This window comes from Martes martes (genome assembly GCF_963455335.1).
Source record: "Martes martes genome assembly, chromosome: 3".
Taxonomy (NCBI): Eukaryota; Metazoa; Chordata; class Mammalia; order Carnivora; family Mustelidae; genus Martes; species Martes martes.
Window position 1 is genome coordinate 179,589,038 of NC_137890.1, and position 23,807 is coordinate 179,612,844.

At 36.7% G+C, this 23,807-nt stretch overlaps 1 protein-coding gene across 1 annotated transcript in view; it reads right to left on the minus strand.

Moving 5' to 3' along the window:
• The window catches only part of PARD3B (par-3 family cell polarity regulator beta), a 1,039,321-nt gene that overhangs the window by 359,187 nt on the left and 656,327 nt on the right, over positions 1-23,807 (minus strand). The window contains exon 16 of the mRNA XM_080799276.1: positions 1,702-1,746. Within this exon, the coding sequence (XP_080655402.1) occupies positions 1,702-1,746 (45 nt within the window). The remainder of the gene's footprint in view (positions 1-1,701; positions 1,747-23,807) is intronic.

Here is a 23,807-nt window from a genome sequence, read left to right on the forward strand (position 1 = left end):
TATGCCATATTTGTCATTTTTCAATTTGGAAATTATTTCAAGTTTCATACTTTGGGTAATTCTTTTTTACTGTGTTTTATATCACACTATATAAAAGCATATCATTCAACTTAGTAACATACTGTAGTGATATGCAAAAGGTAATAATGTTCTCATTTAAAAAGAGGATCATTAACTTTAGTCACTGGCTGACAGAAACTTGTTTGGAAATTAAGATCAGAATAAGATTAGATTTTCTGGAAAAAAAAGTCAGAAAGTTTATTTGCTCATTTAAAAAAAAACAGATTGATAAACAGTCTTAAAAACTGGTTTGTGTGTGTGTGTGTTTGTTTGTTTGTTTTGTTTTTTTTTTAACCTTGAAGCCCATCCCAGTACATAGAAAGGCTTTAATCTTGAAGTCTTAATCTGTGTAATAGAACTAACGATAAGCAGTACCATTTAGGATGCACTGAAGATGAAAATAATATAGGCTATCCTTGGGGTTCCTTGGTCATGAGAACTTCCTCTTCAAGCTCCTAAAAATACTTCTAGAAGTGGAGAATTTAATGGACAAGGATGATGGGAGAAAGCAACACTGCAGTTTATCGTTCTCAGAGAAATCTTTTCCTTCCGGGTGATCTAACCTCTTAGGCTCTTTATTAGGAGCAGCAGAAAAGAAAAAAAAAAAAAAATCTAAGTGTTGTGAACCAGCCCTTCCCTGCTGTTCTCACAAGAGAATTTGGAGAAAGAGGAAAAGAAAAAAAAAATCATAATCTTGCCCTGGAATGTGATGGAAGTAATGAGGCATCAAGGCCACTTACTGCTGGAAACATAATTAGCACATAAACACAGGAGACACGTGGTGACTGGAAAGACTTTCTTTGTTTCAGAAACAGGGGGATGTCAACAAATTGTAACTCTTCTGTTATTTTGAGTGGCAAACCTGAGAGTAACATGGATACTCTTCCCCAAATAATACACCCGTAGAGAAAAGGGATCACTGTAGTATTTGCAAGCTTGGTAGCTCTAAGTGTTTTCAACTAATGTGAAAAACAACAACAACAACAACAACAATGAAGGACAAGGGGAGAGAAGAAAAACCACTTGGCAGTGAAAGAAAAGCTTGGATTTTCGACTGGAAGGTTATCTCCCACATAACATAGAAAGACCCAGAAAACTCACAGAAATCCTTGAGGACTCTCCAGAGAACCTCTAGGAATGAGGGAGCTCATTCCTCAGTCTAAGGAAAGATAAAATGGCCATCTTGGGTGTGATCTTCTTTGATGACAAGCAAAAAAACTACTCCTTTTTCGAGGAGAAATGACCATACTTTTCTTGTTCTGGAGCTCTTTGTTCTGCCACTGTAATGTGAAAGTCATCATGGGAAAGAGTTTCAAAGTTTCTTGGATTTTCCTTGTAATTCTTCCTTGTTGTTGTTTTAAGTGTTCAGCTGGCAAACAGGTTTAAGATTTTTGGTTTTATAATTATTAGTTTTTGGAAACCTTTATCCTTTCCTCTCAAAGATTTTGAGTCAGCATACATTATGCCACTATACACACAGCCAAGCAATAATTCATCTTTGTGGAAGTCAGAGACATCTCATGTATTAATTAGCAAGCCTTTCAGTGACTAGTGGATGGAAATAGGTTCCAACTGCTACTCGAACACAGCCAGCAATTTCCAGGAAGGAGAATATAAAGTCGGTTACAAGGAGTTTCTTACCCGATTTGTGAGCAGCCAATGAGTGGACTTTGCTTTCATCTGACACTGAGAAGAAATAAAAGAGACAAGGATCAGGCCGGCTTGTAAATCAGCCATTTTTTGAACAATAAATTGAAACAGATTCATAAAAAGTTAAATCTTTTACTGGAAAAAATTTGAGAAAAAAATTGTTCCCTGGCCTACCTGGGGCACCTCCTATCTTTTGGTAGATATTAAAAAGGCAACTATGAAGATACATCTCTATCTATCTCTATATAGATATATATCTATATATATAAAATGTTTATATATTATATATTTATTATATACACACACCTTAGATTGTCTCTGAATATAATTTTATTTTCTTTTAATTTTTAGTACTTTCAGCTCTGTTAATTAGGTTATTGTTTTCATGCCTGCAAAAGGAGAAATTAAACTCATGGGCTTAGAGATGTATAATATATAATAAAATTTTTTGAGTGTCATATATATGTATATTCAATACTCAAGGACTAGACTTCTATATCTGGAATAAAAGGGAACAGATTTACAATCTCTCTTGAAAAAAAAAATTAAATACATAAAACATGAAAGAGTGGCAATCCAGGGATTAGACATTAGGCAGCAGAAATGAAGCAAGTGAGGTAAATCCTGTAACTGCTCTAGTTTATTGCCTGGAGAAAGTTTCCAGATTGTGGTACAGGGAGGGAAACAGAGCAGAGCCTTGTGACACCCCAGCCTGAGCACATGGACCTGGGATGATAAGGCAAATGGCAGTTGCAGGCAGAGAACCGGAGAGGAAAGACTTATCCAGAACTCTTGCCTAGATCTGCTGAAGATCTCCGTATTTAGCTGAATATACTGATTATCACACACATGTGAAGAAACTACCCAAGACCTGGGAAGAACTACTCAAAGTATAATGGGAAGAGTGTCTGAAGTTCACACAGGGCTGGGAATAGTGCCTCGTCCTAATAGCCAGAGTAAAGATTCAGAATTCAGGGCCATGAAGAAGAAGATGAAGAACCTTGGTTCAGTAGTGGGAAAAAAAAAAAATCAACCCTAGATTAACACGGCTCTGATGAAATATGAAAATTTTTGAAAGTCACGGGTCATCAAAGCTTATGTAGGAAGAAATAGAATATCTGAATGGCCCTATAGTTTTTGTTGTTGTTGTTTTCAATGAGTTTGTAGTTAAAACTTCCCCCACCACACACACACACACACACACACACAAACTCTAGACCCAAAAGGGCTTCACTGGTGAACTCTACCACACATTTAAGGAAGAAATCACACCAATCCTCAGAAATTCTTTCAGTAAATTCAGAGGAGGGAGTACTTCTCAACTCATTCCATGAGGCTGGTATGGTGCTGATACTAATATTACACAATGACACTATATGAAAGCTATTATCCAACTCTCAAAAGTACAGATGTGGAGTTCTTAATCCTTAAGCTCTCCGCATGGGTTATCACTTCAATATCCAACAACAGTTGTTCATTATTTGCTATGTGCCACTGGCTATGTTGGTCTATAAAAACCTGGTGCTCAAGGACTGAGCAATGAGAAGTGAACTCTGCTGACAAAGAAGACCTCCTCCATTTTCCCTAACACTAGAGGCCTCAGAGGAGTATGCACCTCCTTCCTTTGCCTACACCATTCGGTCGTATTTCACCAACCCTGTTATTACACACACTCTTCCCACTATTTATTTCCTAGACAACAACACTACTTGTCTGTGATTCTCCTAGTATTTTATTAACTTCTTAAAAATCTTATCAGACTTTTTTTCATATTTCTAGTTGGATATGTCAGTCCATACTCATCAGGCTCCAATTGTGGGCCAAATTCTGGCTTTTTCAGGTCTAAAAAAAATTTACAGTAGAATCTACAGTACAAATATAAAAGTACTAGAAAACAATGATGATTTAAAAATAGTAACACTAGTGGCTAACATTTATACAGCACTTGTAATGTGTAGGTTCTGTCCTATGTACTTTAGAGCTAATAATTCACTTAATCTTCACAATAACTATAAAGATGGGTACTATTATTATCTTTACTTCACAGATAAAGAAACTAAAGCATACCTCCAACGTGGAGGACCCAGAACTTAAACGTTGCACTCTTAACCACTCCACTATACTGGTGATAAGTCATAGAAGAATTGGTTATATATTCTTTGAATCATCAGTTGCATGAATAGAAGAAAACACTTGACAAATACTTACATGTTAGAAAACTATTATCCTTTTTATTTGAATGTATGTTATTAATAGAAATCTTTCTGTGGTGATAAAAATCAACAAGTGTGAGGGTGGTGGGGATATGGACATTGGGGAGGGTATGTGCTATGATGAGTGCTATGAAATGTGTAAACCTGGCGATTCACAGACCTGTACCCCTGGGGATAAAAATACATTATATGTTTATTAAAATAAATAAATTAATTTAAAAAAATCAACAAGTGTCAGCTATAATTTTGTTTAATACGTTCGGAAATTTAGCATTCTAATAGGTTTTAGCTAAAATATTCACCCCCACTTCACAAGTGAGAAATCATCTGAGTTAAAATCCTGACTTGGAAACTTACTAGTCATATGCAATTTATTTGAACTCCCTGAGCCCCAATACATCATATATAAAATGAGGATAATATTGCTTCCTCCATAGGCCTGTAGTGAAGATTACATGTGTAAGTTTATGCAAAGTACTTAGAAGATCATATAGTAAGTGCTTAATAAATACAGACTACTATCATCATTATTAACCGGAACCTATATAGAAAGGAAGAATAACATGATAGCTAATAATTAGATAGATATGAGTTGAATGACAGCTTTACCAGGCAAGTTACTAAGTTGTTTTCTACCTTCAGTTTCCCTGTGTGAACGATCTAGATAAAAACACCCCACGAAGAGATGTGGGACTAAATGAAAAAAAATGTACGAAAGCACCGAGCACCGTGGGCCAGGTACATATTTCTCAATAAATGAAAACTTTTGATAAATAAAAACTGTGAGAGTGGTAAAGGTTGTGCATTTGATGATGGTGGTGGTGTTTATGATTTTACTTCCGGGGATTATGGAGGAACAGAGGGAGGAAACACTTGAGAGAATACAATGCCTTCAGGCAGGTATTTTGGAATTGTTATCTCATGGATAATCCAACACCCACAGCAGGTTTAACCTCTCTGTTTACCTGTCTCCTAGTTCATCTTGTAGTGGAAGAAAGGCAAAGGAAATACGGTATTCAGATTATATGGTCTTATTATGTGCAGTTATTCTGGAAAAGGGATTCATACAAAGATTTTATTATTTTGCATTTGTCTTTTTTCTTTGACAGACATAAGTTATCCCATTAAATCTAAGCCAATTTAAGTATTGCAAATTCCTCAACCATATTAGGTTAAACATGGTACTTCCTTAACTTTTGACTGCACACTCTCTATTATTCTAAGTGGGAATACTTATCATTATTTTAATTGACAATTTGAAATTCTTTAGAGCACTATTTCAAAAAACAGTATAGAAAATCCAAATGGGTGATAGGCATAAAAATTAGGGGTCTTTCTCCAAAATAGTCAGTGACACAGATGTCTATCTTTAGGACAGAAGATAAATGAATAAACATAATGGAAAAGAGAAGGGACTGTAATGACTTATTTAATAGAATACACTTTATTTAAAAGGTTAAATTGGGAACAATCATCTTTTATGCACATGCTTAGTGCTGGGAAGTGATTTAAATAAGAGTAGCAAATGAGAAAATGAGGTAAAATTATATACACTACCACCAGTTTTTCAAAAAATGACAAGTGTTATAATTAATACTCAACTTCCTTTATAACTCAGATTACCTTTGAGCTACTCTAAGGTTATCTCTTGGGACTGGAGCTTAAGTCTACTCATTTCACTGCACAATATTTGGATAGCACAGCGATTGGAATAGTAGCAGTAGGAATATGACAGGTGTGTCATTTCAGACTAAAACCTTATTTATAAGAGATTGAAAAATGAGTGGAATGGGTGTTGTAAAGGTCTTCCGTTCTAAAATGGTGAGGCACCAAAAGCATCTAGTCAGAGAGTGTTGATGGATCAAGACTCAAAGTTTCCTGTTCTGGTTCTGATGACAGATTCTTTTTTCTGTTTGTTCATTCTTTTCTTTTCTTTTGTATCTCTTTTCTTTTTTCTTTTTCAAGTTTCCAGAGCCTATTATATTCCTTTTCTTATCCTTCAGTTTCATCCAAGGACAGGTACTACTTGCTCTTGATTACTTAAAGGGATATTACAGGAATCAAAGCATTATCAGTGAAATGTGGACACCTTCTGAAGATGAAATTCATGGACATTTTTAGTGTAACTGGTATTAAATACTTAGAGAGCACTGCGGGCTTCCTCTTCTTATCTCTGAATTTATTTGGATAATGGGATTTCTGTACTAAGCTCATGCTTCTTGGCCTTCAACTCAAGATTGATGGACACTGATTTAATTCTTGTAAAGTGCTTTATAAGGAGGACACTCTTGGGTTTGGATGTTTGTTAATTCCCTGGTGCATCCTCTCGTTCAGGAAGACTTGCTTGGGAAACAGAGCAGCCTCATGGCCTCTGTTTCTAGCTGTCTTTGCTGTAGCCTTTTGAAGCTAATTAGAATTGCTCAAAACTTACACCAACTTTTTAAAAACTGTGGATAAACACACAGTGTCTTTTGATTTAATCTCAACCAGGATCATTGTTAGAATTGAGAGAAACCATAAACTCAGAAAATATGGGGAGAAAAATCTGTGAAAAAGATGGCACTCTGAGAGCTTATTAGCAGCAAACATTAAAGTGCTTATAATACATACATTGGATTCCCAGTAGGATACATTTATACTAGTACAGTGATCACTTAGAATATTTTATTCTTTTGTCAAGCTTTCTCATACACTTCAAATGCATTCTCACTGGGGGAAAACAATTCTCTTGCTTATTGATAGCATTTGATACACATTCTATAACATAAGTGACTATTAGGGGCTGCACTTGCTTAATAAAAATTTGCAGAACAGTGGCAGATTTGGTGAGTTAATGGGCCCCATATGCTCTACTTAAGCTGACAGAAGACAGTATACTGCTAACACGTACAAATCTCTTCAGATAAAAACTGCCATCAGCTACAGTTACTCTTTTTGAGAATGCCAACACTATGTCATGAATGGGAATATGCAAATGTGTTCAGATTCCCACTACTTCCTACTGAGATACTGTGGTGCAAAGCAGCACTCTTAAATACGATGCAATGCTTGTCTTTTACATACAGAGTTCTGTTTCATCTAATTTCTACTTCCATGCCTTTGACATAATAGAGATTGCTGTTTTGAAGGTGATGTTTGGTGCAATAAAAATCTATTTTCTAATGAGGCCATAAATACTTCTCTTTGGATAGTTTGCTAGGAAACTAAATATCAAGTAGTTCCTTGATGGTTAATAAACTTGTTTTCAAGAGATGTCCCTTCAGAACTTAAAAAAAAAATTTGGTGTAGTTGCCAATATTAAGAATCAATTTTCTTCTCTTTTAGTAAATCAATTTCTGTACCACTGTTGATTTCCAGAATTTCTAAGAAATATGAACCTGTTTCAAGTTGTAAATTAAGTTCTCTTCTTAGTAACCATGAACTCTTATGGCATTAATTTATAGTGTTTTCTTATGACAATGAGTATTTGGGATCCTGTTTCTCCTCGGGGAGACTTTTTGAGTTTTCAGCACTATTAATTCTTAAGTGTGGAAAAATTCTTCCGTCTCTTGAAACAAACAAACAAACAAACAAACCCCACAAAACTAAAGAAACAAATCAAGGCTTTTGCTGAAAAGAGGGTTAGGGAATTAGTGTAAGATGATGATATAAATTTTTATCTCACCATTTCTCTTAGCAAGCTTCCCCTAAAGCACAGCTTTGATGATAAGCTAACTGGAACTCACCAGTGGAAGTTTTCTTCTGATATTATAGCCACAGTATCACGAGATAAAAATGAGGGACCCACTCCCTCATAGTTACCCATCTATTCACAGGTTCACAACTTTTCAGGGATCTCTTTTGAATTCCCTTTCTCCATGAATCTTAGGAGATCTTAAATCTAAAGTTAGGAAAATCTAACACTCTCTCCATGTTCTTTATACTATTGTCTTGAACTCATCAAAGAACATTGGAAAAACAAAATCATCCCTTCATGAATTTATTGAGTCATTTGTTTTGAATCTATGCAATAAATACTGTCTTTCTCAAGAAAATCAAAATACTTAATGCTGGGGTTTAATAAGGAGAGACAAATAACACATTGATACAATGCAATAACTAGTATAATAAAGTAATAACAGTATAATAAAGGAAGAGGGATACACTTTAGGAATACAGTAGGTTAGACAGACAGACATGATGATCCATAAAAGTAAATAAAGGTTTTAGGTGGCTGAATATATAAACCAATTCATGTGTTTGACAACTTTTAGTACCTGGGGCATCTTTTTTAGTTATGGATAGGGAGTAGCATGAAAAGAGTTGAAGAGATCAAGCTTTGATGTCAAAGGGACCTGGAACTGTGACACTAATTACATGTGTGGCTATGGATTAATTACTTAGTCTTTTTCAAGCTCACTGAACTCACTTGTAAAATGCGGACACTGCCCCTTACTTCTAGCATGGGGCAACTCGGGGCATGGCAAAAACTTATCATGAAATCTAGCAGGAGCAGGGCTCACAAATGGATTCTGATCATCTTTTAAATACCACCACCTGTGCTAGGTTCTTTGCACTTCTCTGCACAGAAGAAGTATATTTCTGAACAGGCTGCACAGCTTCATGCATCTGTACAATATAAAAATAGCACATAAAATTCCTTCTGAACCATCATGAAAATTCATTCATTCCCCCACTCTGCATGTATGCTTTTAGATTCCATTTAAATGTCATCTTCTCCAAGTCATCTTCCTAGGCTGAGCTTAGGGAACATAATTTGTAAATTTCTCAATTATTTGTGTATGGATCTGTTGTACATTAAAATATGAAAACCTTAAGGAAGGTGTATGTCTTGTTTTTCCTTGTTACCCTCGAATCATGCTTAGCACTTCTGACTCATGTTTGGTGAGTAAATGGCTTCAGAATACGGAAGAGTAAAGAAAGCAACAATTTGAATATGTCCCTTTACCATTGGGCTCTAGGCTAAAGAACGGGGCATATGGTTAGTGTGTTCTGTATATGGTTATATGAATGTTGAAACACACATGTCTATAAACCTAGTAAAATTCTTGTGGTGTAATTTGCAGACTCAATCCTGGCAAGGAAAGTGTAGGAAAAGGTTACTGGAATCCAATTCTAGTATAGGTCTAGATAAAAAACAGAACATGGTAGAACTGTTTGGAGTAAATATCAACTCACATATATTTTAAGTGGTGAACTGCAGAAAAAAAATAGGATTGGTAGACTAGTCATACCCTAGTGTCCTTCTCTAATCAATGAGCTATATGGAACTGACCACTGGGGTTTAGTGCTTCTGTAGTTTTGGGCTTGCTGGCACTAATGTCACTGCTGTTCTTCACATGGTAGTGACATTTAAACATGCAGTTCATTCTGTTTATGGAAAATATCACGTTACACTTCCAAAAAATCCAAAATGCCTGGTACAGAGGATACTCTTTTCAACCCACAAATGTGATGAGTTTCCAAAGCAGCAAACAGAGCAAACAGATGTCTTCCTGTTATATGACGATTTCAGAAACAAAAACCCCCACTAGCATTAAAAGTTGTTTTTATCAAATATTGCATTAAGATATTCATAACTTATGTGGGAGATATAAAAGACAATAAAACAGACACTGTGTTTCAGCTACTGGATTTATGAATATTATTTTACCTTTGAAACGCATGGGTGTTTCATTCCAATCTTATTCCCTTTCCTCCTTATTCAAAAGCAACCACAATCCTGAATTTGCATTTTATCATTTTCTTCTTTTCCTTCATAATTCTACCGCAAGTTCGTTCCCAAACAATATTCTTTAATTTTTTTCTTTCATTAAATATTGGATTCTTTCAAATACCTTTTTTTGTATCTACTGATGTAATCATACATTTGTATTTTAGTCTCTTAATGTGTGACTCACACGGATTTCAAATGTTAGGCCAAACTTACATTCCTAAAATAAACCCCACTTGATCATGATCTTTTTTATACATGGTTGGATTCAATTTGCTCAATTTTATAACATAATTTTGTATCAATTCATGAAGGATATCAAGTTAAAGGGTTTTTTGTTCTGTTTTGTTTTTCTTTTTGTTCTTTGTTTTTGTTGGTTTCTAATGTCCTTGTCTGGGATATTATAGTAACACCAGCTTCATAGAATGAATTGGGGAAATATTCCCTCCCCTTTATTTATCTGGAAGTGTTTCTGTAGAATTCATATTATTTCCTCCTTAGTAGAATGCACCAGGAAAACCATCTAGACCTAAAGATTTCTTTGTAGGAAAGTATTTAAATATAATTCAATTTTTTAATAGCTATAAGGCTATTCAGACGATTTCTTCTTGCATGAATTTGACAGTTTGTCTCCCTCAAGTAATTTGAAATTTCATTTCATCTTAGTTGTCAAGCATGTTGTTCATAAAGTGCTTTAATATCTTTTATTATCTGTGGAATCCATAATGATGTCCCTTCTCTCAATCCTGTTAATGTTCATGTGTCTTATTTTATCCTGATTAGTCTTGGTAATAAGGCACCCTTTTTCTTGACCTTCGTCAAAAACTAGACCTGGATTTCACGGATTTTCTCAAAAATTTTTTCCAGCTCATTGATTTCTACTCTTTTATGATATCCTTTCTTAAGCTTAATTTGGGTTGAATTCACTCTATTCTATTTTCTTAAAGTGAAAACTGAGGTCATTGATTTGAGATTTTTTCTCCATTTTCTAATAATTCAGTTCTGTAAATTGTCCTTTCAGTGGCCTCCCACAATTTTTTTTATTGTTGCACAAACTCTGATACACAGTGTTTTCATTTTCATTCAGTTCAAATACCTTCTATATTTTCTCTTAGTTTTTTTCTTGATTCAAATATTTATAGATTTTCCAGGGTTCTTTCTATTTTAGAAACTTTAATTCCACCACAGTGAGAATATACGTTGTATGACCTGAATCCTTTCAGCATTTTTGAGACTTATTCTTGGATTTGGGTTCCTAGCTTTCATTAAACTTGGAAAAATTTTGGCAATTATTTCTTCATATATTTTTCTCTGGTCTCCCTTTTTTCTCATCTGGGGCTCTAATTACATGTACCTCAGGCCACCTTGAAGCTGTCCCTCAGTTCACCGTTGATTTGTGTGTGTCTTTTCTGTTTTACTATTGCTGTGCCTTTGTTTTCTGCAATGCCTAATCTGCTGTTAATTCCGTCCACCGTATTTTTCATCTTGGATATTAAACTTTTTGTTTCCAGATGATTTTTTAATATCTTCCATACCTCTGATGAACATATTCAATTCTCCTCCAGGTTTTTGAATGCATGGAATACAATCACAATAATTTTTTTAATGTGCTTGTCTGCAACTTCTAACATCTGCATCAGTTCTAGTTTTAATGATTGATTTTTCTCATTATGTGTCATATTTCTATAGTTCTTTGTATGCATGATAATCTTTTATTGGATACTAGATGCCATAAATTTTACCTTGTTGGCTTCTTGGCATTTTTATATTCCTTTAAATACTTTTTATATCTTTGGGATATAGTTGAATCACTTGGAAAGAGTTTATCCTTTTGGGGTTTGCTTTTGAGATTTTCTAGGCAGGACCAGAATAGCCTTTACTCTAGGCTGAGAATCCCCTACTACAGAGGCATTGCCCTTATACACCCTAGCCAATGTCCTATGGATTTTAAGATTTTTCCAATCTTGTTGGAGGGAACAGGTACAATTTTTGGTCCTGTACAAAAACTGGGTACTATTTCCTGGATATTTGGGGGAGTTATTTTCCCAGCTTTGGTAGTTTTCTCACATAAGTGCTCTGATCAGTGCTCTGTGTAATACTCAAGACAGAAGCTTTAAATATACCTGGAGTTCACTCTCTGTGCAAATCTCTCTTCTCCAGTACTCTACACATTCTAACTATCTAGCTTTCTCTGGACTCTTGGCTCCATGGTATAGTATTGTTTAATTTCTCTGGGATTTGTAGAAAAATAGTTCTAATATTTTTTTAATTGAAACATCTTTGTCCATTTTTGAAATCAGTTTCCTCAATCACAGAGAACTTGGTTAACTATCATCTAGAATGCAACAGGGAGACTCGGAGCTGAGAATGTGATCAGTGACTGAGAGCAATATTCTTTGGACATCTCATTACCCACTTTTCTCCCACAAAGGGATACCCTGTAATCAATGCTGAAAATAGGATTTAAAAAAATATTTTTTGGCATATATAACCAAAAGGAGAATGCAGCTGTAGACTGAAAGAAAACCATGTCTAAACTCAGGACTACTCCCTATCCAGTACACATGCTATCATTATGAGCAACTGTCATGAGTCTTCCTTCCAAGAATCCTCGCTACTGGACCCCAGGCTTTAACTATTCCATTGCTGAACTTTGGCAACTCCCTTTAATTTGTTCTTGACCTACTGCCATCTCTCCAAGTCTACACTATTTATTTACCATACCCAGATTGACCTGTGCTAAGTATCATTTTCATTACTTTTCTAACCTACCCCAAAACCTTCACTAAATTCAAACTGCAGAGAAAGTAATTTAATCTTCTCAGCCCTTTATTCAACATTTGAACTCTATTTTCCTCTATTTACCTTTTATCAAGGTCACATAGAGTGATTCCCATCTGCCTTTACCTCAGTTGGAATTGCTTCACGTGTATAAATATACTTACTTCTCGTGGGCCCAGCTCCCCCCATAACCTCCTCTTTGTAGACTATTCTCTCCATTTCTTTCTCCCCCAGGAGATACTTTAGCTTTTCCTCCAAACCAATGTGCCATTTTCTACTTTGTTTCATGTTGATTTGTGGGCAACTTCAATGAAGGGAAAGATAGGATTTTATTCCTCTTTACATGATAAACCATTACAGATTCCAAAGGTCCTCAGAGATTAGTTGTATGGAGTCTCTTTTTTTTTAAAATCTGTGACAGGGAAAAGATGACCTGTGTGAGTTCTCTTTTAGGAAACCTATCTGTGAATTCTTGGGACCTATCAGGGATGGATTATTTTTACTACTCACACTATAAAAATGCTCATGTTTCTTAGACCCTTGATAAATATTTCTATTACCACCCAGAAAAAGGGGGCACTGGCTATTCTGTGAGTCACATAATAAACAATTATTTTCACTATGAACCAGCCAAACAACACACCTATAATTTCACTGTTTATAAATGTACATTTCCACAAAGTGATTCTATCCTTAATGGGGATAAGGTGGAAGGAACCAAACGTTATTACATGAGTCAGAAATCATGCTAGGCATTTTAACACATGTTATATTATTAATCCTTACAAACGCTCTGTGAGTTGGGCATTATTATCTTCACTTTACAGAGGAGGGAACTGAGGCTCAGTAGGATTCCGTCATAAAGTCAGCAAGCGGGGCAGTGGGAGTCTGAAGATTTCCTGATTTCAAAGCACAAATTCCTTCTAGGATGGGAGTCAAAGAGGTAAGATTTTGCTAATGAATTTACCATCAAATAGAATATATTTCACTGGTTACCACTACCTACTGAAATAGAATTTCATATCAAACTACACGAGAGAGAGCACATGATGTTTCTTAAAAATGGTTGTTGATGCTCTCAGAAGACATAGAGTTGTTCTAAGTTGTTTTGAGGCTCATACACCTGGAAATTGTTACCAAGGAGAGGTGTGGACTATTGTTCAGATGATGTCAGAGCAGTGGGAAGGGAAAAAAAAAAGAGATAAATCCAAGTGACATCATAGAGAATTTATTGCTTGAACATAGGAATGAAGTTAGCAGAGAGAACCACAGAATCAGAATCCAGTGTGTGGTCTTTGACTGAAGGATTCCATAACTAAAAAGATGGGGGGGGGGGGAAATGGTGTTGGATCAAGTCAATAGTCTTGAAATAGTAGAAGCAGCATGGAGTGCCCTGGGACTCATCTCTCCCCTTTTCACCTCACTCCCCCACCAACCCCTGGCTTTTTAATGCAACCTAAGACCAGAGTAACTTTTTGGCAGGCAAAGTGGGCTACTATCAACTAACATCCTGAAGTGTTTCTTTGTATTAACTGCTGTTAAGCCAGGTCTTTGTCCCACAAAGATCTATGGAGAGACAAGATCTCTGTGCCAAGCATCATGCTAGGCACCGGGACTGCGGAAGTGAACAAGACACTCTGAGCCTTGAAGCGGCCATGTTTCTATCACACAACTAACCACAAATACAGTGAGAGGTATTAACAAATCTTCCCCCTCAAAGCAACCTTCAGCTTTCACCTTGACAGATCTAATAACCCCAGACTGATCTTTGAGATTCTGCAATTACTTCCTATAATCTATTTTCCACACAGAAGCTACTAGGATCCTTTTAAGATAATAAGCACAACAAAAATCTTATTACAACTGTCCCATGCTCAAAGCCTCCCAGTAGCTTGCGATCACATTTAGAAGGAAATCTAAAAACTCATGATAGCCTTTACGCACTGCCTCAGCTGATCCCTGGGGACTTTCCAACCTCATTGAGCGCAGCTCTCCCCTTGCTCAGCCTACTCCGCTCATTCTGGCCTCCCTGCAGTTTCCCAAACATGCTGGGCACATCCCTCTTCAGAGCTCTGGGACATGTTCTCCCCCCTGACTGCAGTGCCATTCTCCCAGACAGCCACAGAGCTCACGGACCCCCTTCATTCACATCTCCATATTCATCACATCCTCAGAGAGGGGGCCTCCCGGCCACCTTACCTGGTAGGGCTTCCAACTCTAGCTCTCCATTGCTAGGTCCTCATTCTGCTTCTCCTGCCTGACATCTTCTCCACTAGAACATAAGATCTATGCAGACCTGGGCTTGTTTTGTTCACCATTTTGTCCCCGGGGTCTAGGACAGTGCCTAGGACATCGTGGGCACTTGCTACTTATTTGTTGAATTAAAGAAAGATGATTAGGGGACCTCAAAAACAGGTAATGAAGACACTAACCCTAGTTTACGGATTGGGTCTTCTTGAGGGCTTTAAGTAGAGACCTGAAGATGTATGGGGAAGTGTGAAGATGATATTTAGACAGAGGAAATACGGAAGCTCCCAAACAGATCCCATACATAGACCCCAAAGGTCTTCCATAGAGCTGGAGCATTCAGTGTGAGAGGGAGATGGGTGGGAGACCAGGTGAAGTAGAAAGAATGGGGTCAGTCATGGAGGAAACCCAAACCACATTAATGACTTTTATCTTTAACCTCAAGGCAATGGGATGCTGTTAAGGGCTTTTTAGCAAGGAAGTGACATGATCGGATTTGTGTTTTAAAGAGATCACCCAGACTGCAGTGTGGAAAATGAGCTGGATGGGAGTAAGGCAGGAGGCAGATGTGATTTTTTTTTTTTAAACCCAAGTACAGGAATTTACATTTATCCCTATTAAATTTAATCTTCTGAATTGCTGCTCATCAGTTCTCCCTGTTGAGATCTTCCTGAATCCCTATTCTGTCATCCAATGCATTAGCAAACTGTGGAGCTGTGTGTCACCCACACATTTGACAAGTAAGCCTGCTATATCCAAGTCATGTGCAGGGCTTACGTTACTGAACACCACCATCCCTGCTCTCTTCCTGGCACTTCTGCACACGCTTGTGAGAGGGCCAGCTGGGCAGAAAATACTCTCCCATCACTCAACATTGTTTCTTCGTGTAAAGTTAACTGGCCAGCCGGGAACTGAACTGTAACCCTCCAGCTCTCATAACCCGAGTTACTCAGGATTTATATGCGTGTTTCTCCTAGAGCTTATGGACTTTACACTAAGATAGCAACCCATTTTATTCTTGCATGTATTAATTTTGGCACCTGGTTTCTGGCTGGGGATTGCTGAGCTGCTTCTGTTCTTGGCTCCAATAAGTGCTATCAAAAGATTTCTCTTCTGGCATGAATTGAAGTATATAATACTGTCTATATTTCTGCCCAGAATTGACTATCATCTGTTTAATATGCAAACTGTGCAAAACCAGGGATACTAGTTTGTAATAGATTTTGAAAAGTTGTCATCCAGATTCATTGTTTATTAGAGGATATTAACTTTGGAGGTTTATGTGCTGTTTCTCCAACCCAGAGAACACAACCTTTCCCTTCAATGGGCTGCACAAAGGTCTGCTCACACTCTCACACTCTAGTGAACTGATCTGGTGTTTTATAGTGATCTATTAGATAAGCTCATTTTAATCAGGCTCCTTTTGCAGAACAGATGATTACACATACATACTAAATATCCACTATCTTTTGGGAAGGTGTTGAGGTATATTAAGAATCTTGAACAAGGTTGAGTTAATAGAAAATACTAATAGGAAAAATGGAAAGCTGATAGACCCAGAGTCCAAAGCGACTTCAAAAGCAGCAAATTTTTAATCTCTTTTCCTTAGACCAGGGGTTTCTTTGGAGGCCTCAGAGACTGCGAATGAAGGAAGGGAAAGTCCATCATCCCACCTTACTTCCTTTCTCTCCTCCCCTTGCTCCCTGATTCTTATAATAAATACATCTTTTGCTGTAAAACTTCAAGAGAGATTTGGAAAAATTAATTTAATTTAAACTATTTGGATATGAACTACTCATTTAATAGATATTTACTGATTTTTTTTTTTTTTTTAGGAATCTTTGTGAATACCTAGAAATTCTTGTGACTTGGAACAAAAATCCCAAAACAACTGTTTTCAAATGTAATAATGTTTTTTATGAATTATAAATGTAACAATTAGTAAAATCAGCATGGGGTTTTACTTTAGGGATATTCAAACACTTATTGATTTCAAATTTCTGGCTTTATTTTCATACCTCAGAGCCAGTAATTTTTTTCATGTCTTGGATACTTTGGTAGGTTCTGGTAAATCTCATAGGCTCTAGACCCCGTGTCTTTAGCAACTAACAGGGAAAAAAGAAATCCTTGCCTGCTTCAGCCAGAGAAATTGTCTCAGTAACTCAGGATATGAAAATATAAATTTAAAACTACTGCTTTAGGTCGTTAAGAAGAAAAAATAATATTTTATTGTTGTTCTATCTGGGTTATCTCCTTCCTAAATGTTGTGCCTTCACTAATTCTCTGGTTTGAAATGGTATCATCACTGCCCTTAACAACTCTGACTCTTTGCCCTGCTCCAACCTAAATATAATTTCTCAAGCTTGACTTTGACCATGGATAGGGAATCAGGTCTTTCTTTCTTCCTGCTTTTCTACGGATTATACATTTCTATCAAAATGGGATTGGAATAATGGTCTCTGAAGATGAGGATATAAAAGAACGCAGAAATTCTGCCCAATGCATACAAGGCTCTCTCTGCACTTCTGAAATGCTAGCAGTGACCAGAAGCTCACCACCTCATAGGGGAGCTATGGCACTACTGGCTGGGTGACCCAGTGCCACCAGCAACCACCAACAAACCCATTTTCCTGGTCAGTGAGATCAAAATGGAAGTTTGCTGGGCAGCGCTCCTCACACAATGTTGGATTTCCTGATACAAAGGGGGAAATGTTGGCATACACTATTACCCTCCGCTCCTCCCCATCTTTTTTTCTTTTTGCCTGGAACACGGACACGATTGTTGAAGACATAGCACTGGGCACTGATGTCACAAACATGAGGACAAGAGCCAGAAAATCAAGAATGACAGACAGGAAAAAGAAAGGAGCGTCGGTCTTTGATGACTCCCCTGAGCCACTGACTTGGCCCCATTTGGATTTCATGTTACATATAACCAACAAACTCCTGTGTATTACACTACCATTGGTATGGTTATCTGAGCAGTGCAGTGGAATGTGCTCCTGTTTAATACCATTTCAGCTGGTAAAGAGTAAATTTCTGTATTGATCTGAAATCTGGTAACACATATATCATCCTGCCCGTAAATATTCTTTTTTGGTCTTCCAGGTGATGGTCCTCAATATTAGGAAATCAGCCAATACACTCTACACTCCTTTTCCTTTCAGAGTTAAATATCCCCAATTCTTTCTACCATGAACAGAATTATCTGATTTTTAATTCTACTTTAAAATTATCTTATTGCTGCCAATTGATTTTTTTCTGGTTATTATTATTATTTTTAATTAATTTATTTATTTTAATAAACATATAATGTATTTTTATCCCCAGGGGTACAGGTCTGTGAATCACCAGGTTTACACATTTCACAGCACTCATCTTAGCACATACCCTCCCCAATGTCCATATTGCCAATTGATTTTTAATCTAATTGTAAATGTAATACATACTGGTGTCAGAGGATTTAAAAAGTGCAGGGATGTCTAAAGATAAAAATTATCCTTGCAACTGCCACTAAGAGAAAAACCAATGTTAATATTTTGCTATATTTCCTTCTATTATTTATAAATGGATATGTTTCCTCTACATCATTTATATATAGACATCTATCCACACACTTATACAGTAACATATCTGAATACTGTTCTCAACTGATGCTTTATCATTAACATTTTTCATGTCATTAAATAGTCTCAAGATTTTTATTGGCTGCATAATAGTCTATCTTATCGATTAGACCAGTAGCCTATAATTTCACACACCCTCTAACTGCTGGGAAATTAAGTTCACTATAGTGAAAAATTCTTAAACTTAAATCTTGATTAAATCTTTGATTTTTTTGGTAGGATAATTCTTTGAAATAGAATTATTGATAAAAGATAAAAATAGTGCTAAGATTCCTTATGGTGGTGCCTTATACAATTACTACATTGCCTTGCAGTAAAGGAGCATCAATTTAAAAACTCAACAAACACATACCGTGATTCTCAGACATGTATGTTTCGACAACTGCCAGTGTTTGCCAATATATTGTCTCAATTGTTTTACTGACTTGTGAGGTTGAATATATTGCTTTTACCTTAGCCAACTGAATTTCTTTCTTTGGTGAACTGAGCATACATTTTTCCAATTTTGTACTGAAATATTTTCTAATAACTACTAAGAAGAACTCTTCATATTTGAAAGATATTCTCTGTCAAGTATTTTATAATTATTCCTTTATTCTCGTGAACAACAAAGAATATGTGGATAATAGGGAGCGATTATTAAAGTGTGTCTCTTAATCCTATTTTAAGAACGTGGAGGTTCTAAATTAATTAACATTTCAGGATGTGAATTTAAAAGGGAACAATGTAATCCAAAGTGAACTTGTAGGATCGTCTCTTACTGTTACCTATGTTATCCATAGCTAATGTGTTCTCCAACCTAAGAAAAAATATTTTCACTTGTCACTCAAATAGGCTTCTTCAAGTACTTCTCTTCCATACAAGCATTTTATCTTCAAGATAAAATATGCTTCTAAAACATGCTTAGTAAAGTACATGGTAATGATATATTGAACACCTGGTCAAAATTATCACCTTCTTTTATAGATATTCCCAATCCACTAATAAGGAAGCATCTCATCAGTTCTTCCAGTGGGGTAGATGATTAGACTGAGCTGTCTTTAGAAATTCTTGTCCTTGATGACCTTGTGACCTCATTTTCAATATAACAACATTTCTAAAATATGGTCTGGTCGTGGATAAGCACTGAAAGTACTTTTTATAAAGGAATACAGATTATATATTTAAGGGGTTAGCTAATTTAGCCCATTTAGGAGTTAACTTATACATCTATCAATGTTGGACATTATACAAATCAGGTTACATGAACATAGGGCTTTTTAACGGCCCTCATTTGTCTTAGCATACTAAGCTAGAGTAGACTGCACTTGTATTAATAAATTCTTTGATTAAACCTAAATACAAAAATTGCTTTGTGGATAAAAATGTACATAAATTATGAAGCTGTAATGGGTGAGTCTGTACCAAGCATTTAAACTATGTAGAATATTTTCAATTTATTTTGAGTCGTGTTCTTTGATTTAGGATTTTTTTGTATCACTTAAGGATATTTGCCATGACAACTAAGACTGTGTGACCCAAGGTGAGCAAAATCTCTGAATATTCAGCTTATACAATATTTGTCACAACTCACATGCAATCCAATAGCTCTATAGTAATGTAATTCAATTTCATGTTGCTGCAGGTAAAAGCAAGCAGTTTGAGCATGTTTTGAATATAATTCCCCTGGCCCTAGGTTTATGCTCAAACTATACGAGTCCTCTGCACAAAGATTTATGGAAAATGAAAATGGGATTAATAAATAAGCATACAGACTTGTTGCAAAAATATTTATCTCCAACTTTTTCTGATTCTATAAACAAAAGGAAAAACTTTTTATAAATTAAAATTAAATATACATAAAATATATATACTTCTTGAGATGGAATTTTAAAAAACAACAGAAGGAAGATAAAGAGGAATACAAAGGGAAGAGAACTAAGTGGCAGAAGACGAAAAGGGCCGCAAACAATCGATCTAATTAACCCTCTCTGGCGGTGCAAGTGAATTCACATGATCTAAATCAATTATGTCAAGTGATTGCCTAATTTATTCATAGATTCCTCCAATTAGGAAATAAAGCACATAGCCCTTTTCTTCAAGTTTTAAACAACTGCTTTCACACTTTTTCATGGAATGAATTTAAAGCCCTTGGCCCTTCTATATTTCCTGACTTTGGCTCTTTCCTTAAACCTGTTCATTTCTCTGAACCTTCTGCAATCACTTTCAAATGAACAAAACTCGTTTGGGCGAGTAACTGCGAGGGTAGAGTGTTACATTTGGCCCCTCTGGAAATAGCCTTATGCCTATTCTATGTCGCTACCCAAACCATTTATTTGCACATTCATTCATTATCCTTTAATTATTTGTTTGTACTTTAATTCAACTATTCAAACTTTCGATGTAAAAAAAAAAGGGGGCCCCGCCTACTTAGTAAGATCAGCCAAATTAATCACTGAGATCAACGGGTTTCTGAGATCGCAGCCAGACTGCTCTGACACTGTCTGTCCATACCATCCATCTTGGATTTGTTCAGCACTCGTGCGTCCTAAGCAGCGAGCCGGGTGCTAAAGAAGTAAAAGGCAAGGCCTTGGAGGGTCTTGATTAGCCTGGGAAAAAATTCTCCCTCTTGCCATCTGATTACACTGGGAAAAAATTCTCTCTCAGCAGGTACCCATAAGTGTGTGCAGTTCTGTGCTAAAAATAGTGACCCCCGTGGTAACTGCTTTAGGAATTCAGAGAAAGAGCTTGAAAAAAAGGACAGCCCCTGGAACAGGCAAGACTTGAGCAGGTCCTGGATGAAAGACAGAACTGAAGTAGGAGAGGAGGTGAGTCTTCTATTTTTAGAGTGAAGACCGGGAAATTAGTAAGCCTCCCTTGAAAACAGAAAAGCATCAAAGTTAAATGCACCTGAGTTCAAATCCTGGCTCCATCACTACGTAGCTGTGACACCTCACATAAGCCAATTTCTTTAAATCCCACGTTCATCACCTATAAAATGGCAACAGAATGGCTGCACAAAAACTCCCGTCCAGTATACCGTCAGTGCTCAAAAAAATAGTAGTTCCTGCTATTAGAGTTCCTGCTAAGCTTTCCCTCTTTTTCCTATTCTAGATTAACAGCCATCATCACCGCCTTGGATTCTGGGGCTGAGATGTTTAAGTTCTTTGCCATGGGTAAAGCAAAGTCCGTGGTTTCTAGCCACTGACCGTTCAGGACTGTATCTGAGATTATTTTATGATGCATGTGCTTACCGCCTACTGCATACTGCATGCAGGCAGGTGCATTCTGCCATCGGGGGTCCATTCCTGTCTCGTTTTGGCACAACCTATTCTTTCACGCTGCTCTGCAGTCAACCCCTACCTATTTAGTGGCTGTGGACACTTCTCTGTCCTGGAGGTTCTCCCTCACGTTGCATCCCGCTTCCTGACATCACTCCACATGTCCCGGCTGGCTGGTGGCCCTTCCCTCCTCCTCCTCTGGCTGCTGCACATCACCTTTATACCTCGTGGACACAACTTCTCTTTGCCAAGGACACTCCCCCAGACCACTCGTCCTAAGAGATGGTCTGCACTCAAGCTTTCTGTGGTCAAATAAGGTTGGGAAATGCTGCATATATTATGTCTTGAAGACCCGCGGAGACTCTTAAAACCCAACAATATATATAAAACGTGTTAAAGATTGTGAGCACTCTTGTATTTTAGAAACCTGTTTAACCCAACATTTTCCAAACTTACTTGACCATTCTTTCCTGTATCATTCGAGTCACTGCTAAGACATCCCATCTATTTTCAATTATATTTCATGCTCATCTACTTTTATATTAACAAATGCATTCTTCGTTCTTTGATAAGGTCTCATTACTAGCCTACAGCTAGAGGACGTGTCCACCTGTGATTTTCTGCTCACCTTCCTGAGTACAGAGAAAGCACAGAGATTATTTACCTGGCATCTACTAATTGAGTAAGTCTGGAAATAGGATGTCTCTGATGTAATTTAGTTTGTACTCAATTTGGATGCTACGATCATTTTTTCCTCAAACTAAAAAAATTGGGCTAAATGTTTTCCAACTACTTGGTAGCCCCTTGTTTTACTTTTAAGGAATTTCAGCTGCAACATTTATATGCTCTCACGCTTCTAAAAACTAAACAGGAGGAAATCAGAGAGGAGACAAACCATAAGGGACTCTTAATCTCAGGAAACAAACTAAGGTTTGCTGGGAGTGGAGAGGGAGCCGTGGCTGGTGATGGACATTGGAGAGGGTCTGGTGCAATGGTGAATGCTGTGAATTGTGTATGACTGATGAATCACAGACCTGTACCCCTGAAACAAATAATACATTCTATGTTAAAAAACAAACAAACATGGAAATGGATAAAAGGAACAACAACAAAAAAGACAATCCTGAAGGGCTTGGGGATTATGCCAGCTAGTTTCTGGATCAGCAGAGGGTAGATCAGCTAGCTATTCCAAGCTCACCTGCAACCATCACTCTTAATTCATCAATTTCCAATTTAATCTGTTTTAATTTTCACTCGAATTTTAATACTTTCACTGAACAGAATTCCTAGTAACCTTTTCTTGTGAACACTGGAAACCAAGTGGGTATTGAAATATTAGCCTTTCTCGTCATGTTTCCTCTCTCCACAATTTGCAAAAATGTATGTTTATTGTACTGAATAGCCTTGGCCAGTGTCTTTTTATTTTTTTTAAATATGTGATATTTGTACCTCTTAATCCCCTTCACCTATTTCACAAATATTTCCACCCTTCTTCCCTCTGGCAACTGCAAGTTCATTTTCTATATTTATGAGTTTGGTTGTTTTGTTCATTTTTTTATATTCTGCATATAAGTAAAATCATGGTATTTGTCTTTCTTTGTCTGACTTATTTCACTTAGCATAATATTCTCTAGGTCCATCCATGTTGTTGCAAATGGCAACGTCTCATTTCTTTTTTTTAAAGATTTTATTTATTTATTTGGTAGCGAGAGATCACAAGTAGGCAGAAAGACTGGCAGAGAGAGGGTAGCAGGCTCCCTGGGCTTGATCCCAGGACCCTGAGATCATGACCTGAGCCAAAGGCAGAGGCTTAACCCGCTGAGCCACCCAGGCACCCCTCATTTTTTTTTTTTTTTTTTGTGGCTGAGTAATAGTCTATCTATATCTATATACATATCACATCTTCTTTATTCATCTATTAGTAGGCACTCAGGGTGCTTCCATATCTTGGCTATTGTAAATAATGTTGCAATAAACATAAAGATACTTATATATGTTTTAAATTTGTATTTCCTTTTTCTTCCAGCAAATATCCAGTAGTGAAATTACCAGATCATACCGCAGCTCTCTTTTTAATTTTGTTGGATTTCCATACTCTTTCCCACAGCGGTAGCACCAATTTATAATCTACTAACACAGGGTGAGGGTTCCTTTTTCTCTACATCCTTGTCAACACTTGTTATTTCTTGTCTTTTTGACAGTGGCCATTCTGACAGGTGTGAGGTGATATCTCATTGTGGTTTTGATTTGTATTTCC